Source organism: Caloenas nicobarica, chromosome 10, assembly GCF_036013445.1.
Source record: "Caloenas nicobarica isolate bCalNic1 chromosome 10, bCalNic1.hap1, whole genome shotgun sequence".
Lineage (NCBI taxonomy): Eukaryota > Metazoa > Chordata > Aves > Columbiformes > Columbidae > Caloenas > Caloenas nicobarica.
In genome coordinates this window covers 23,974,370-23,992,825 of record NC_088254.1, presented here as the reverse complement: position 1 = coordinate 23,992,825, position 18,456 = coordinate 23,974,370, and the positions used below count along the sequence as shown (strand labels likewise).

Sequence of the window (18,456 nt, the reverse complement as noted above, 5' to 3'; positions counted from 1 at the left end):
ACTGAAAAATGACCAACTAAGTATTCCATCCCATTCACGTGACACTTCACATAAAAGTGGGGGATCCCGAGGATCTCGCCCCTTTTCCCCGTGGCCGACATCGGAGGGGACCTTGCGAGTCGTCCCTGCGGACTGGGGCCCAGTGACAGACTGGATCCAGCTCCGGTTGGCCGCGCAGTCCAGCCCGGGACGGCGGGCGCCGGCCCCACACCTGCCGGAGCAGCTGCCGGGACTTTCGACGTTGGTTTTGCATATTTTGTGTTATTTTCTCTATTTTTATTAGTAGCATCAGTAAAACATTTTTAATTTTTCCAACTCTCTTCTCTCTGTCCTTCCAGGGGCTGAAGGGGAAAGGGCGGGGGAGAGGAGGTTAACAAAACATCTGCCACGGTTTTATTGTCACCCCGCGATCAAACCACGACACAGGGATTGCTTAAAACTGGCCATGAGTCAATATTAGTACTAGGTCCTTCAGAATAAAGAGTAATAATGAAATCCCTGTCGGTCCATTGCTCTCTTCCCACCAGGATAACAGCACCTCTATTTCCCATAAAGGCTGCTGGTCGTCATCGATTGGAGTCAGGTTTGGGGGACAGCAAGTGTAGAGAGGGGGACTGCATCATAAACCAGGAGAGGAGAGCAGCAACACAAAAGTATCCTAAGGAGATATTTCCCACAGACGGGGGGGAAGCTACAGGGAGAGTATCGTAAGTTACCATCATCTCATGCTTCCCTAACAGGACACAGAGATAATCCACTCAAAGGCTGTGTAATGAAACTAATTGTGCATGAACTAGCAAATTTAGCAACAGATCATCATTCACATATACTAGACATTTAGTTAAATTTAAATTTTCCATATGTAACATGTATTCTATTGAAAACATTTGCACATGGCATTATATAGGCAATAGAAATACTGATTCACCTAAATTTTACCTTAATAGACCACAGAGTTAAAACTCAATTGTGATGAACAGTACGGATTATTTAAGGTGATCTTCACATCACATGCAGGCAAATCCAACTGCTGCTGTCACACTCACTCACATCTAGAAAGTTTTATTTTATGGTAGTTTTCCCCTCCAGAAACCACCCAAGATAGACTTTTAAAGAACAAGTTCAACAGTGACAAAGAACTAACAAGAACAAATTTAATAGCCACAGCATTGAAAGGACATGGCTACAAGCTCAGTGTATTTGGAGTAACAGTCCCACATTTGTTTAAATTACACTTTGATTTTCTTATTTTCACATGCAGATTAGCTATGAAAATTCAGGTTCCTCATTCTCTTGAGAAACACACCAGATAGTTACTGTTCACTTACTTCAGCAGAATCTGCCTTGCATCCATCTCTGCATTCTCATCACCAGGAACGTCAAATTTATTAGCGAGTGTGAGAGAAACCTCAGTTTTTGCTAGCATCTCCCTGTTGGGGTCATTAACATTGCCAGACCCTTCCCCTGCCAAGCAGAAAGTTTATAGATCAAATTGTGTTCTTTACATTCTTGACTGCCAGAGCTTTGTGATTTTTCCCTGTGTAACAGACCACAGAAAAACCACACAGTTTCCTATGCTGTCAAAAGGACACTTCAAAAGCCAAAACCAGCTTTTAAAATCATCATCCTGAATACGTTACAGACTTTTCCTTCACAATGCTGAGAGAATGCACCAGCCAGAACAGCACCACAAAATCACTAGTTTGTATTCCTTAAAGATGTATGTGTATTCCACACTGTATCTCAGCATCTCTCTCTACTGAGAAGAGTAGCTGACCTGCCAAAAAACACTCTATAAATAAAAATATGACCATGCTTCTATGTCTGTGTCCTCATTAGAATGAATTTTCCAAGCTAAGAGCGAAGCCCTTGTTGGCAACTGAGCTTGTAGTCTTTCTATTAAACACAGTAATCTATCCTACTTTTGCTCAAATTGTGTCCAAACTTTCATTACAACAGTTACCAGGATGCTTCCCCTCCTGATCCCCCCTCTTTAAAGGGCTGCAAAAAGATTAAACTCTGACATATTAACCACACCAATACAATGCACACAGGAGAAGAGAAAGCACCCATTTTTTGAGGGTGAACAAATTCTGCAGTCAGAAAGAATACAGAGGAACAAATCTGCTGATGCTTTTTAGAGCACGTCCTCCCAGATGACCTGTGCTGATTCCTTAGTTTCCTTACCACACTCCAAATCATTTAGGGTAATATCACACATTTCTTAAGTACAATAAACTAGACCACCTATTAAGGACTCAATTGTAGGAACCTCTCCAAGATCGTCCAGCATCTCATGAATTGGATCATTGTGCTCAGGAGCAATTGCATCTTGATGGTCTAAGAGCAACTAGATGAACAAAAAGAACATTTATGTTTTTAATCGTACAACCTTTTCTAGACAGTAAAATTATATTACTTTGAGCTGGTGTATTTTCTGAAAAAGATCTTATGTCATTTGACTCCAAAGCAGCAATATCGAGATTCAAAGCTGTGCCATTATCACATACTCAAATACTTTCAAAAGAAACTTAGAGAGGTCACAAGCAAATTACTTAATTCTATAAACCAACAAGCTCTTGCAAACTACAATCAAAGACAACTTTCAGCCTCGTATTTGGTAAATTTGCGTTTCAGCCAGAAGCAGCATTTTCTTTGTAAGCGCTGCAGATAAGAAGCAAGTGTGACTGATGTATACTTACGGTGTGTGTATTGATGATTTCACCAATAGAAATATAAATAACTGGTTTAGTGAGAGTCACCAAGTCGGAATATTCATCAATATTAAATTTATCCTGCAATTCGGGAACCTCACATGCAGCCTGAAAAAAACGTCTTCAGAAAAAAGGAGAAAAGATGAATCAGAATGACTCAGAGTCACATCGCGTATCATGAGCAGTAATTCCCCACGACAATCCCAAGTGTAGTCTCTCTTCTTTAAACTACAGTACATTTAGGCATACTACAGTTTGGCAGCTTTAGTTAAACGCATCAGAAGTAACCTAGTAAAGTCAAATATTGATATTGGCTGTGTTGAAATTGGCTCGTTTTCAGCATTTGCAGGGCTGGTCTGTAGCTCTGGTGACCACTGTAGTAACACCCCTTGCCTCCTCTGGTTTTCTTTCTTCCAAAACATGAGAAGTATAAGATGACGATTCTTGAACAAAAGCGTACTTCAACCATACGAACAGCTAAATGCTTTGATCCTGAGCACCACTGGGCTTCCATGTGGAGCCAGGGTTCTTATGGGACAGAAGAGTATATGTCCATTCTAGCTGTCCATGTCCAAAGTATCACAATAAACATGTGCAAAAGCAACCTTTGTTTGGAAACTCTCAAGTCAAAATACTTGACTTAGCAATCTCACTAACATACAGTGTATTGCTTACTAATTCTAGGCACGCATTTTATCTAGCATTTTCACTGATGCTTACGGCAGTCTGGAGTGCAATCTCCTATTTTCAACAGACTGCATATTTGACAGAGATAGAATTTATCATATTTAAAATGTTATTATCCCTTTTTACTTGCAAAGTTACCCTCTGCCAGACTTCCCAACTTAATTAGCTAAAGGTCTTCTACCTGAATTTCTGGTATGAGTGCGACAGGTATTCATTAATGATGCTCAGGTGCGCATTGTCTCCCATGAACATCTTATTGGATGCAGCATGCTGCAGCATCTTTGCAATGGAGCCCAGGTTTCTGCGTTGGTCCGTGGTCAACTGACCTCCAGCTGAAAGATCGATGATGTCAAACGCATCCGGTGCGACAATGGCTGGATTCATGTAGCGATAATAGAGTAAGTTGCCGACAATCTAGAAAAAGTTGAGTAGAGAAGAAACGTGTCAAGGAAACATGGTTTAGGACCCAATTTAATTTTATTCAAACTACTCTGACTGTGCTTTAATAAATTATTTTCTTGTAAGCCAGAGGCCCCTTCCGAGATAAAGGTTCTGCTGTGCTGATGTGTACGAGCACATACTGTCCCAAAGAATCTACAGTGTGTGTGTGGGGAAATTAACACACAATAGGACGGTCAACACAAAGAGGAAGACTGAGCACTACCAGTCACAGGACAATACAGCACCAGATATTCCTATGCATAAAGATTTAAAACTTCAACTTATCAAAAGGTACGGACGGGAGATATTACAAGTTACCAATGGACTGCTCATCCAAGCATGAGACAGTCTGTCAGGAGAATTAAACATAATCGAGGTAGTCTAGTAGAGGGAAGAATGATCACGGCATAGAGAAACCCGGTGATGCAGTTCCAATACAGAACAAGAGCTAATTCTTAGAGAAGTGTGCAGAAATAGCCACCATCTCTGACACAGCAAAAATGGTGAGGAAGCATGGCACACTAAGGAGTTAAACTGAGGAAAATAACTTTTCCATTCCTTCTCCAAAGCCCTTTTTTCCCTTTCAGAATAATTCTTTGATAAGCCAGCAACATTTTGAGACACAGACCTCCTGTGAAAAGTTAGCAAGAGTAACTGAGAAACCATTTAATCCACAGGTAAGAAAATCAGAAGTACAGAAGATGAATGGCATTTGACACTTCAAAATCCAATTTACCTAGTCAAATGCGAGCAGCAATAAACTCCAAGGAACCAAAAATAAAGATGTCACATCATCTATATGGTCACAAATATACTTCCAACCTATACTTGATATTTTGCCAAAAGTAATTCCAGCAATGAAAAGGAATGAACCCAACATGCTGATGTAAAGCGATAGTTCTCACACCGCATGCTCTAGTATTTCTGGTGGTTCACAGACATTTCCAGAGGGCCGGGCCACTGGACCTTGGCTATACCTGCTTGGCACAGGACTTAAATGCATGGAAGAGATCGGGGTCCGAACAAACAGCTGAAAACAGAGAGAGAAAAAAATGTAGCCCTTGCTGAGCAGCCCCAGAAATTGCTAACCTTTCAGTGAGGTCATGTTTGTGACAACTGTTTCACGCAAGTCCCTGCTGTACTCTCACAGACTGCGTCATGGGCTGACAACAGTCAGAGCTGGTTACTACCAGTAAAAAGAAAACACATCTGTGAAAGAAATTGTATTAATAACTTTCAGACTTGCGGGGGGAGAAGAACAGTATGTTATATGTGTAGCTTTGGTTGCTAAAAAAAAAAAAAAAAAAATCTACAAGTAGTCATAGTACGCAACTGCAGTTTTGACTTTCATGTGAACAGTTATTTGGTTCCATGAGGATTAACAAAAACCGCAGCTTTCCACCTAAATTTACAGATGGAAGAAATTAATTCACCTGCATAGAAAGAATCGATGTCTCAGAATGGGAAAGCACAGAACTAGAAGAGAGAAGAAAACAGCATTCAGATTGGTAATTATTTTGTAACGAAGCAGAGGCAGAGAAGTTTAAAGCGACGTTATCAAGTATTCTAAGACCTAAGATTAACAAGCAAAGCATTCATGAACATACAGCCTTCACAATTACCCAAAGCCATAAAACCAAAGAAATGTCAATGAAAACTCCAAAGCTATACTCATCAGAGAGTGCCTATTATTAGGATCCTATTAGTTCTCCAGACCTACTGAAATGCAAAATACAAAACCGACTAGACATTATGGAAAGTGACTTTCTGCATGTTGCTGTCAAAACATCCCAGAGTGTTACAGATAGGGGAATTAGGAATATCAGACTTTTGCATACACTTTTTAACTTGACATTGTCTCTTTAAGAAAAGAGTGGCTGGCTGCGATCACACCAGCAAAACCAAGGTTTACTTTCTAGGAGCAGGAGTACCCCAAGTCAAGACACCTAAAGGACCAAAAGCCAGAGATACTAAAAGCAAAGCAGATGCAACAGAAAACCTCCTTCTGAACAACACATTACATCTCAGGCAATGTATATGAAGCTAACAATCAAAAGTCATGTGAAACATTTTCTACCCTCAGAAGTAAATAAGCTTTATATAGGTTTACAAGCTCTCCTCTCCACACATACACCCAACAAAGGAGAAGAATGAGATGTGCTTGCCACAGCTAACGTGGAAGACAATTATTCACAAAGGCGTTCGGATCCTCACCTTCAGCAGCTCATCCTCACCAGCATCAGGAAACTTCTCATGTAGTGAGTCCTTTAGTACCTTGGCAATGAAACGCATTCCATAACTTCAAGAGAAAGAAAAGGGCAAATGAGACTGCTGCAAGCACAAACCCACCAACAACCTCTCAGGGATAACACTGTGGTGCAACAGACTCACGGGATTTTGTCCACTGAACTAACGATGGCAGACAGGAACTTGTCTGTCACTGTCCTCATGTTTCTGATTGAGGCATCCAGGCGCGTTCTCACCTCTTCATGACTTAGAGCTTGTTCAGGTGTAACATCGTATGGCAGTTTGCTGTTTGAAAAGGTCAAACATGTGAAGGTGAATATTCCTCAGGCCAGCATATTTCAGGAATTTCTAGCTTGACACATTAACAAGCTTGTATCCACATAGCTGCCAGGAGGTGTGCACGGTCTTGAGTTAACCTTTCAAGCAGTGGAAGAGATGAAGACCTCTTGCTTTTGCTTCCTCAACTCTCCCTTGCAATGGCCACTGTGAGAAAAGGCCCAGCTAACTCAAAACAGTATCTTTTTTACAGCATGTGCACTAGGCAACAAAGTGCCATCTGTGCCATGGAGCAGTTCTTCAGGCTGCAAATAAACTGGTGAAAATGCAAGCTACACATTTGAACATTAAGATGATAAAAGCTCGGACACAAGCCAGAAGCTGGAACATCAGTATAACGTGCTATTGGCAGGAAGCGGTGCCAAATGAGTTGTTATGCTTTCTCCTTATCAGCTGAAATCACTGTGCGGTATTCCAGTCAAGACAGATAGATGAAGTGGATAATTCATGAAAGTGTCTCCACAATCTCATGTAAAGAGAAGGATGTGAACACACATCTTGAACTGCATTTTTAACACATTCATAATTTTGAACCAGGTGTACAGCACGGTATATGACTGCAGATTGCTTTGAATAGGAAAACTCACTCATCTATATAGCTTTTTTCCCTGCCCTTTTTTTTTTTTAAAGTATATTAAAAAAAAAAAAAACACAACACAATGGAACGCAACAGAAACCTCAAGTTCTAGCAAATCGCGTGCACAGGAAAAAAAATAAACCAGAATGACACAAAACCATCTCGCACAATCCAGTTGTCATCAGTGGCTGGTATTAATTAGAAAGATGTTAGGACTAAAGGAACTGAAATGTTGTGCTGCTCCGCCAGCAAGAGAGGTTTTGTTGGCTTGCAAACAGTACCTACATTTGCACATGTTATATACAACGTGAACATAGACTGACACAGAACTGATTCCCAAGTAATTTTTCTTATCATTGTTTCTTTTAGGTTAGAGGGCATCTCATATATAATTATAAAGTCAACATAGACAAACACCAAAGAACATTTCTTCTTCCATCTCCTCATGAGATTCCCTTTCAATACACTCAGCACCATCACCAGAATATCTTTAGAATCTCAGATGAAAGATGTCTCGAGGACATGGAAAAGCCACTGTCTTGGACAGATGCATGCAGTGAAGCCAAGGATGGTCTGGAATGATTAACCGAGCAGTGCAAAGCAACCAAGCAATGTTTAGAAAAACACAGTTACAACATTTCCCATACCTGGCCTCGCCAGTTTGAGACTCCATCTGGTTAACCCAAGACTTGTAAATATCCACTGGATCAGTTTTGATATTGAGTGATTTATCATCGATGATTTCCTTCACAACCGGTGCCAGGATCTGCCTCAGGGCATTCTGACCACGGGCACCGCGGTTGAAACTCACCACCATTTTAATAACAGTAGGATTCCCAGTCACAATTTCTTGTATTTGGTCTACTTTAGATCTGAAGAAGAAAGAATAAATGTGAAACACGAGGTACACATAATTCTGTCAGGTGTAGATACATTTCTCAGCTTAAAACAAACTGTTAAAGAGCATCACTGTCGCAAAACAGATGATGGATTTGTGCTAAAAATCTCGATACAGCAATAAACTACAACACCGTACAAGAACAATACTGGAATACTTTCCAAGACAGATGAAGGAAGAAACTTAGGACTTCCATACCCTCTATTCGGGAATTCAGTGCAACTTGCTGGTAGTCATCTCGACAACAATTAATGCCAATGCAACTGTACATTCTACTTGAGAGCACAATTCAAAATACAAAGGAAACGGAGCATGTTTTATGTAGAGGAGAGAAAGAACAGTAGGTTTCTTCCAGTATTTAGAATACGAAAACAAGCAAATCAACTACAAAAGCCACTCTTAATATACTGCTATGTGAAATACATCAGTAGAGAACAAAGCACCTACATTCCTCGGTTTACATGCCCCTGGTTTCAAGTATGAATTAAAGGAAAAAAAAAAAATCTCTTTTAGAAGTTACTTGGTTTAGGGAATATACCATCTTCACGTTTAAAAAGCATTCCAAAGAATGCTTAAAGAGTAATTCCTCCAACATTTTATCGCACATTCTTCTTCCCAGGAAGTTGTGCAGCTCTGCACTGTAAAGAACTGAAGTTGTGAAACACTGAGCTCCTGAGGCCCAACTGATCAAGCAGAACATGACTGAGGACAGCTGCTCCATCTGCCCCAGCACTGACAGCAAAGAGAAATGCCAAACAAGAAAGCCTCTCAGTTTTAGCCTCCCCATCAGGTTTCGGAAATCCAGAGAGCTTAGCTCTCTCCCTGGCTTGTAAAGCCTAAGTTTGCAGTTTGTTGGAGGTGTTTATAGGCAAACACTGGAGAACTGAGATTAGACTGAATTCTAGGACGCCTTTGCATCTGACTAAAAGTAGCAACCGCGTTAAACAGTGAAATCTTGACTGAAGCAAAAACCCCTCATCCTCAATGGACATACCTCCTTTACAGACCTCGTTAAGGACAGATATGAAACGGGAAGACAACAGTGAAGGGACAGTTTAGCATTATCTGCGTATTAGCGTGAGACACATGAAAACTGCCTCAATTCAAGAAATTACCAAACTCATTCAACAGCTAGAATGTGCCGTATATTACCACATACTTGATCTCTTCCTGCAATGCTGTTTGGAAAAGCCGTAACAACAGGTATTCCTCTCTTTGATTGGATGCATAGTTATACAGTGTGAAGATGACAGAATCCATGAACTTTGTGGATTTGTTTTGTGGCATCTGAAAAATCAGCTTGGCCAAGTAGGTTGGGTTAGTCTACAACAAGAAAAATTACTTAGTGTGCAGATCCACGCAGGCCAGTGTCACTAAGAACTATGATCGTGCCAAGACACATAAGCCTGTGACAAGAGGTCACCAAGCAGCATTGGAAGCTGCTTACCTGAAGTAAGTAGAACAGATGCTGATAGGCTTCCAGCTTTTCTCTCTTCTCTTTGCTCAAAGCTTTCAAACCTCCCCTTTGTTTGTTCAGCATCATCATGTCAGAGAGCTGTTCCTTGTTCTTCTTGGTAAGTTTTTTGCTATGAGAAACAACATCCTGGAAAGAAAGAGGAGGGACATATTCCATTTGAAGTATTTTATAACAGGCAATGTTGGAAAATAGTTGCATCTGAGAGCCCAATTCTCTTGTGCATGGAAAGGCAGAGTCAAGGTGTGCCTGGCGCTGTTAAACTGAAGCGTTATTTGCTATGGCAGCAATTCCTCTGACTGGAACTGTACGTTGTGCTTTGTCCTTGACTTCCTGAACTTGTCTGAACTCATGGAAGGGTCAGTCACTCTTGGCAGCAATTACCATCAGAGCTGGTAGCATCCTGAAGATGCTTGAAAATGCTTTCCTTTCTGAATTAGGCTTAAAACCTAAAAAATCTTGTTTCATGCTCAGCTGGCTCGCTATCTCCAAGCAGTCTGACAGCAACGGCACTTTTCGCTGCAGGCACCAGTCCAAAAGCCGCAGCCTCCTCCCAGACCCATTTCACTACACTGAGGTTTTACACTGGGACGAGCCTTGCGTCACGCCTCCCAGGACCCGAGGAAAGGCCGACCAGAACTCCAGCTGGAAGAAAAGGCAATGCTCTATCAGCAAGAGCTTTTCCTGTGAAATTAATCATGTCAGCTGACAGAAAGGGCCTCCTTTAACCCACAAACACCAAGCAGCATGAGTGTGCCTCCTGCCTCCAAAGTCACATCCGCCCCTCCACCCCGGCAAGGTTGCGGCCTATCACTTGTTAAACCACAAGGGAGCAAACGACAGGAGTTCTCAAAGCCTTCAAACACGCAGTTTGTTTGATTCATCAGGTCTAGATAGCCTGTTGTTTGCTTGATTGTTTTAGCTTCAGGTCTTGCTGCTTTTACTCCTACAGCTTACTTTCTAGGCATACATACTAAATTAGTGGAATGGAGTAAAAATGCACTGCGAGTAAAATCTGCAAGTCTGAAGCAACAACATTTTCTGCTGGACCTGAGCAACTGACACGCAAGGCCAGACGCTCTCCATGCCAGCTATCGCTGGGCTCAGTTCAGTCTGCAGTTGGTTTCCCATCAGCACATTTCCTACCTGCAACGTGATTTTGTTTTTCACTAGCAGCCCAATTTTGATGTCCATGAGGTTGAGGTCATTTTCCAGTTGCTGATTGGATCGGATCAAGGTTACAACTTCCTCACGTAGTTTCATTAGCTCAAGCTCCTCCTGAAAGTCTTGGTCACTCTGATCGAGCAAATGGACAAATTTCCGAACGACAGCCATAGGTGGGTTTTTAGCATTAACTAAAAGTAGGCAAGAAGACATCAGGGATGGGAAACAGAAGCAGATACATGCCTTATCTATGTTTAAACAACATACAAAGGAGCAGCCAGAATAAGATTAGCACCACCATGTCTAAACAGCTTGTGACATTCTGAATTCATTATTTTGAGTAAATCACGAGAGAAGCAAACAGTAAAGAATGAAGTCGTAGAATCACAGAATCTCCTGAGTTGGAAGGGACCCACAAGGATCATCGAGTCCAGCTCCTGTCCCTGCACAGGACACCCCACAGGTCACACCGTGTGTCTGAGGACGTTGTCCAGTCTCTTCTTGAACACCGTCAGGTTGGGGCCGTGACACCTCCCTGGGGAGCCTGTTCCAGTGTCCAGCACCCTCCGGGTGAAGAATCTTTTCCTCATGTCCAACCAACAGTCACTATGAGCCTAGGGTAACTCACACAGCCAAAGTTAACTGCAAAGCTCTGGTTCTATTTTTCAGCAGCAAAACCAATGGCTGGAATCAAGTACTCCTTCAGCCTAAAGAATTACCCACTCTCCACATTGCCCTGCCAACTTCATCCCAATCACTCTTCAAAACTATCCTGATGTTATAGACCACACTAGCAACATCCCTTGCAAATAGAGATTTAAGGCACATCAGTTTTATCCTCTTGGTAATACTTACTGAGGGTTTTGTAGTCTTCTCGTGCTTTGTTTGCTCGGATAAAGGCTTGAATTTTTATAACATCATTTATCTAGGATTAAAAAACAAATAAAGCACTTGACCTCATTCTGGAAAGAGTACAAAAGTCAGGTACCGAATTCACTTAACAAGATAGCCTCTTACATGGTTTCTGAAATACTGCAGACGATCTCTGTAACGTCTTCTGGCTTGATACATCCTGGTCATTGATTGAATCTATAGAAGGGTAACCAAAATACTCACATAAAAACCTTTCCTACAAAATTCACTAGCCAAAAGGTTTACCAAAAGAGTCAGCAGGCAGCCTTCTTTACCTTCACCACTTGGTCCTTTTGTGCTCGCAGGTAATCCAACCGGCTTTGATAGGCCTTCCTCTGCTTGTAGCCACGCCACTGGGACTGAAAACAAAAAACAGGCACACTGACTTTACTCTTCTAATTAAAGAGAAGTAATTACCAATCTCAGCTTCTTTCTGCTCCTCAGCTTCAAACTTCCATTTCAGCGAAGCAGAATGTGACGCAGACATGCTTATGCTATCAAAAGATACAGTGTGAAGCATTAACTACTTCACCAACTGTAATCACAAGAGACTGGAATTACCCCGGGGAGAGCCTGGACCTTCCGAAGCACAGCTCGAGATCAAGGATATAGCTAAAGAGTCAATTTGACATGAGGATCATGCATTAGATGCTGCTGCTGGCAAAAACAGTGATGTAATGTTATAAACCTTCAGAACAGACTCGCTGCTACTGATACGTGGAATGGAAGTTAGGTGAGGAGCTGGACTACACTTAAAGGCAGAGAGTGGTATTTTAATTAGCTGGGAGCGGTTGCGGGGGTTGTTGTGTGGGTTTGGTTTGGTTTTTTTTTTCCATATATACACGCAGAACATGTGCTAGTTAGGCTGAAACAAATGCACATGTGCTGCTCAAATAATAAAGTGGTAATAGGGTACAAAGCATCTATTTCACTTGCACACATTTCAGTTACAACACAGAGAAAGATTTATTTCACTGTTCTCCCGTAAGTGCACCCAACCTCACGCTGAATTATCCCACTATCTCTTTCAGGTCCTTAATCCTCCAAATCCCTGGACGAATTTGAAGAGAGGAAGAATCTTGTTCGGGAAAACTGAAAACCATCTTGTTTCTCTTCAGTTCATGGAGAATCACAGTAGTAATTTCATCACATAGTATTATCACCATAAAGGCATAAAACACACTTCATGTTGCCCTATTCCCTAAACACTGAATCCGACAATAAAATGACAGGTAAAGCTTCCTCAAGTAAGTTTTTCTCTTTCCAGTTCTGCCTGATAAGACTTTATTGACTAGATATGACATAGAAAAGTAAATAATATACCAAAACTCTTGGGAGAAGGAAATGCCTTTAGCTAATTTGCAAAATGAGGTGAAGACAATTGTGTGTTGTAACTGAACTGAATAAAAACAGTCAATAAGCTTGCACATAGAAAACAACTGCAGAGTACAAGTTTCAAATGCATTTAAAGGATATCATTACCTGAATACAAGTGATTGCTGGGACTTGTTTCTTCAAAAAATTCATTCTTGAGTTGAATTCCTGGCGAACAAGATAACCTCGACAGCAAGCCTGAAGTTTTGTAATAAGGTTCTCATTGGCCAGCCACAGCTGCTCTCGGTTGTACGCCGCAGTGACTCCAGATATGGTGCTCTGCATCAATGTTATGGTAGGAAGAAGAGACAGAAAAAGAGGATGGAGATACAAGAAACAGGATGTTACATCAGCTTTCCGTATTGTGCTAACAAGAAACTTCCAGGTTGCCTTTCAAAAAACAGCAACATCATCGTCCTGCACCCTTTTACCAACAGGACAATTTTTTCTGAAACGGGACAAGGGGTTTGACACCCCATCTGATGATGGCCAGTGAAATAAATGAGTTACTAAGCTTGTTAACATGACTAAGACGTTGAAGTGTTCTCTCTTAGAGATGCACTAACAGTAGGAATGATAAGAATGTCAGCTTTTCAGAGAAAGGGTTTATGTTTTCTACCCTACCTGTATCTCCTCCCGTGACAGCTGCGTGTCATTCGGCACAAATTGCGCTGGTTCATCCCATCCTCCCTCTCTGGTCTGCAGGTTATGATAATAATGATAGCCTCCTCTCACCCAGTGCTTCACCCATTCGCTGCCATTGCCCCCTAAGAACGGAAACTGCCGTGTAAGTCACAAAAACAGACAAGCGTCTTATCTGTCCCACATGCAAATGTTAGAACTAGGAAATCCACATATACAGATGCTCCTATCTTCAGCAAGAGAAGGAATGTTTGAGTCCCTAATGACCTCATATGAGAACTACTTACACACAATACATTCTACAACTGGAGGCTATTCTACCGTTCACTTTTTTTTTTTTAAATCTTAGTTTGCAAAGCATCCACAATTGCCACCTGTAACACAAGACATATCACCAGAGGTTTTTTTACCTCTGGTTCCAATTCCACATGCAATAATATCGAATTTATTTCACTAACAGTTAGCTACTCGAGGTTCACCTGCTGCCATTTTTCTTCTCTTGACTTCTGACAGCTCTCGTTGGTACGTCTCAGCACATTCCGGAGTGACTCCGTACAGCCCAACGTCTGGTGAACGCAAGGTACTCAGGGTCTGGCCAACGTCACCACGGTCCACTGCTTCATTAATGGCCAGAATTCCTAAGGAGACTTTGATAACACAAGGGAGCAGGTTACCTTGGCATCCAGGGGCTCAACGTCTCACAGCAAACACCGGACAACAGAACAGAGCAAGGCAACACAAACACACGCAGTTGGGGTAGTGAATATACACAAACATTTAAGTGTATATAAATACAGAATATAAATAAAACCCAGAAAACTTGCTGGAGAGAGGCCTCTTCAGTACAGTGTCTAAGCACACGTGTGCTGTACCTGACAGCACATACCTGCTGTGCCCCAAGTCCCAGTGTGTGCTGATCTACCACCAATATTTCCCAACAACACACAATGTTTTAGCTCTACTCTGACATCTGCTTTAGTTAAGGCAGTTTCTTCTGGCAGAGCCAGTCACAATTCAAAAGGGGCCTTTTCAACAACTAGCACCATCTATCCCTAGCGAAAAAAGTACGGAGTAGTTTGTAAACAAGTCAAAAACCTAATGGGGGAAAGACAGGGGGCAGAGGAAGAGAAAAATAACATGTCATTCTAGGGCTGCTCCAGAACTGCAACTCAAATACAGACATATTCACGAGAGCACAGAATTGCACTGGCACAGCAAACATGAAATATAGGAATTTTCAGCACTAGGTAAGACTGCAAAAATGTCTGTTCATACATGGATAGACAAGTGCTTCTGAAGATCTTATTCAGGCTTAAGGGCACATACGTTAATCCTGCTTTTGACCTAATGTTCCTTGGCATGACATTCACGCTGCTGCCTTGCCAAAGCACTGGGTGAGTGGGAAAATGGTGAAAAAAAATGCACTGGCAGTGCTGCAAACAAACAACAAACTGAACAGGTAAATCTCTGTCCTGCTCCTCCTGCCTTTTTTTTTTTTTTGGGCAGTTGACAGGGGAATTTACTGACTAAATCATGTCATTAAAAACAACTGAACTGGGCCATGGAGTTGGACAAACTCATTATGTCTTTTGTTAGAAAGCTTTTTGTGAACCTGTTGATTTTTCTCTCTTCTAAAACATCTACAAATAAAGAATACAAAGGGACAAGGCACGAATATAAAAGCAAGCTCATTTCTGTGCCAACAGAGCAGGGATGAGAGGAATCAACCATGCCAGAAACTCTACATGTCTGATATACAGATGCATTAAGAACTCATTTAAATGGTAATCTGGGCCAACCCCATTCTCAAAGCTGGGATAACTTCAGGGCCTTGTCTAACAGAGTCTGGAAAACCTCAAAGGACAGAGATTCCACAGTGTCTTTAGACAACCTGTTTCAGAAGGCACCAGAGAGATTCCAGACTCAAAAACTCTTCAGTTTCCAGTACGGTTGCTTATTCAAAGCAAAATCAGAAGGGATAACTTTAAGTATCAAATCAGAAGTTTTGGAAGTTGAAAGTAAGACATTTTGTCAGCACAATGGAGATGAAGAAACAGAATAAAGGAAAATAGAAGGTGACTCTAGAGAGAGAAAACAACCAGTTTACTAATACTGTACAAACCAAGCAAAACGATCAGACAGGTGCCAACTGTTGAATGTAACAGAAAATTAGAGATTTAGAGTAAATGCAAATAGAACCATATCGTATTATTTTTTAATGTACAAAAACAAGCTCTCTGAAGCATATGGTACCCAGCAAACAAACAGCATATACAGAGAACAGGATATTAGAATATATAAGACAACTTTTAAAACTCTCATGTTTTGTTAAAGTTTCTGTCAGGAAAAAAATCCAAACAAACAAAACAAAACAACAAAAAACCCCAAACAAAACAAAACCACAAAACCAGAAAAACCCACCCAAAAAAACACCACCAAAAAACCCCATGGTTGGGCCAGTCCACCTACAAGCTGCGCCAAGGGGCAAAGGGGGTTATCACTGACGTGTATTATTGTCTGTATTTGAAAAAGATGTGACGTAGTCCAGAAAAACTTAACAGAACCGAGACAAGACAACAGTATGCCACGCAAACAAAAGGAAATGCACACCAGAAAACACCATTTAAATTGTGCATGTGAACCTTCTCATACTTAAATAAACACCCACAGGCACACACAACTAGTTGCAAATGACAAACAGCTTGATAGAGATTTGCCCAATGAGGTAACATGGCCACATGCAAAACTGGAAAAACGGCATATCCCTCCAAAAGATAAGAAATTTAATATTTGAAGAATCTGACATTCACTCTTCAAAAAGCAGCACTACACGAGAAGCACATAAGTGCATTTGATTTCCTTTGCCACATTTACAAGACATTTCTAGCTCCCAGCCTTTCCTTAAGTAACCACTATTTGGTTGATAATGAGGATTAATTGCAATCTTGTGTGACAGTACTCACATCTCTCTGACTCCTCCGTGTCCTTGTTAGCCCTATGAATCCCATCCTGGATTTCATCTAGCCAAAGCACAGCTGTTTCATCCTGTGTGTCCTGAAGAGAATATGATGAGAAAAATACACACAGCGTGAAGGGAAAAGTAACGCTATTTTTGCAAAGTAAAATAACCAGTATCAACAACAGCCAGTACAGCAGGTTTCTGTATCAGAGGGAACAAGAAGCAGCTCAATGTTTCTAGTTCCCTCCAACACAAGGACACCCTGTGCATTTGTGACCACCAGAGACTGCTGTGGCATCGCCAAATTAACACCTCCTGCCAAGCGAAAAATCTGTTCAGGAAACAGAACGAAGAAGAAATTCTATCAGTGGGAATCGCTCTGATAAGCAAAGAGAACACAAGGCCAAGGGCTCAACACCGGTTAGTCCTACGGCCGTTCTTGCTTAGAGGACGAGACGGGGCCGTCATTTGACAGAACATGGCTACACAGAATTCCCAGAACAAAAAGCGGCCAACGCACATCAGCGTGCAGCAGGTAGAAACCCTCAGGTAACTAATGCCACATCACGCTGTCCTTGTCCCTGCCCACAGAAGTTCACAAGCCCGTACAGACTAGCAAACCAAGGCACGTTGTACATGTTGTGGCTGGGTGTACACACACCGTCTGAGCCACGTTCTCAGTCCTTAACACATTGCTTGTCGAGGGGTGGTGATCACAGAGTGTCCTGTATTTTGGCCGGGATTTGAAGAAATCCAGTCAACTAATGCTACATGCAGAAATTTGAGAAGAGCAATGAGCCAAGTGTTTAGCAAGTCCCAAAATATACAATAAGAACAATGATGCAGCAGTTGCCAAGCACGGCTTCGCCACACCCACTGTCGCTTCCTGTAGGTAACTACGGGAAGAAATGCCGAGATGCAACAGCCGCCCTTCTTGCCAAGTCCACAGAACGCAGGAAACATTTACTTCTGGTATGGAATAATATTCATGCTGCACAAAAGAGCCTCTATTTACAGTGTTCAAAAACTCTAGGGCCAGACTGAAAAAAAAAATTTTTTTACGTGCCCTTCACATTTTGGCCGGTCCAAACCTGATATGCTTAATGACATACCGTTCAAGGGTCAAATGCGTCTTTCACAGGCAGATTTCATCTGAAAGCCCACACACCCACAAGAGAACCAGCAACAGCAAAATTCCTGTCCAGGGAGCAGGAGAGAACAATCGAAGGAACAGCTTCCTCTACTGTGACCTCTACCAGCAGAAATCGACCCACAGACCACTGAGACCACCTGTGCTTCCCTACACATTCCCTGCTGCAAGCTTTCCGGCGGGTACACGCGTGTACCACGGCACCAGGTCCGCTGCTCTTCTCTCTCATGACGAGACACGTGCACCATCCAGGCTCCCCGGCCGGGCACAGACTGCACAACCGCAACGAACCGCAGTCCCTCCCAGCCCCGCGGCACAGAATCACCAGTCAGTAACAGCGCACTGCGCATAGTGACTGTTTTCCCCACAATGCTACTTTATAATACGATCTGTCAGTTTCTGAAATTACTGCCATGCTGCTAGGAGGAGCCCTAAACTGAACATATGCCTAAATAAGGTAATTTCACGCCAACCGAGAAGTTACCAGCAGGGGCTGGCACAAGCGTCAGTGCACACTAAAAAGAGTTCATTATTTCACTCTGACTCAGCCGCAGGAAATGCTGCAGCACAAACTGGGTTCCTAAGAACATTAACTCTTTCAGGGCCCTTGGGGAAGCTGCTAATGATTTTCATCAGAAATGCATACAGTTTTCAGCTATTGCCATCACATGGGTTTACCTTCAGTTAAAAAAATAAATTTAAAAAAAAAAAAAAAAAAAATCAGTGCTCAACACAATCTAGATTTTAGTCCCCATGCAAGATTCTGCATTGGTGTTAGAGCAAACAGCCTCAAGCCACTAAAAGCAGAGATGTCTGCTGCTACTTTGTAAATAGATTAGGGAAAAAAAAGAAGTCAGTACATGATCCACACTACTCAAAAA

General features: G+C 41.9%; 1 protein-coding gene across 1 annotated transcript in view; it reads right to left on the bottom strand.

The window, feature by feature from the left end:
• IQGAP1 (IQ motif containing GTPase activating protein 1) overlaps positions 1-18,456 on the bottom strand; it is a 72,866-nt gene that overhangs the window by 9,274 nt on the left and 45,136 nt on the right. Inside the window, exons 16-32 of the mRNA XM_065642103.1 lie at positions 16,430-16,520; positions 13,946-14,113; positions 13,449-13,591; positions 12,933-13,103; positions 11,726-11,809; positions 11,556-11,627; positions 11,394-11,463; positions 10,521-10,729; positions 9,348-9,503; positions 9,060-9,223; positions 7,650-7,874; positions 6,234-6,374; positions 6,057-6,141; positions 3,583-3,815; positions 2,703-2,835; positions 2,248-2,350; positions 1,329-1,464 (exon numbers count right to left, since the gene is read on the bottom strand). Of these exons, the coding sequence (XP_065498175.1) occupies positions 1,329-1,464; positions 2,248-2,350; positions 2,703-2,835; positions 3,583-3,815; positions 6,057-6,141; positions 6,234-6,374; positions 7,650-7,874; positions 9,060-9,223; positions 9,348-9,503; positions 10,521-10,729; positions 11,394-11,463; positions 11,556-11,627; positions 11,726-11,809; positions 12,933-13,103; positions 13,449-13,591; positions 13,946-14,113; positions 16,430-16,520 (2,384 nt within the window). The remainder of the gene's footprint in view (positions 1-1,328; positions 1,465-2,247; positions 2,351-2,702; positions 2,836-3,582; positions 3,816-6,056; positions 6,142-6,233; positions 6,375-7,649; positions 7,875-9,059; positions 9,224-9,347; positions 9,504-10,520; positions 10,730-11,393; positions 11,464-11,555; positions 11,628-11,725; positions 11,810-12,932; positions 13,104-13,448; positions 13,592-13,945; positions 14,114-16,429; positions 16,521-18,456) is intronic.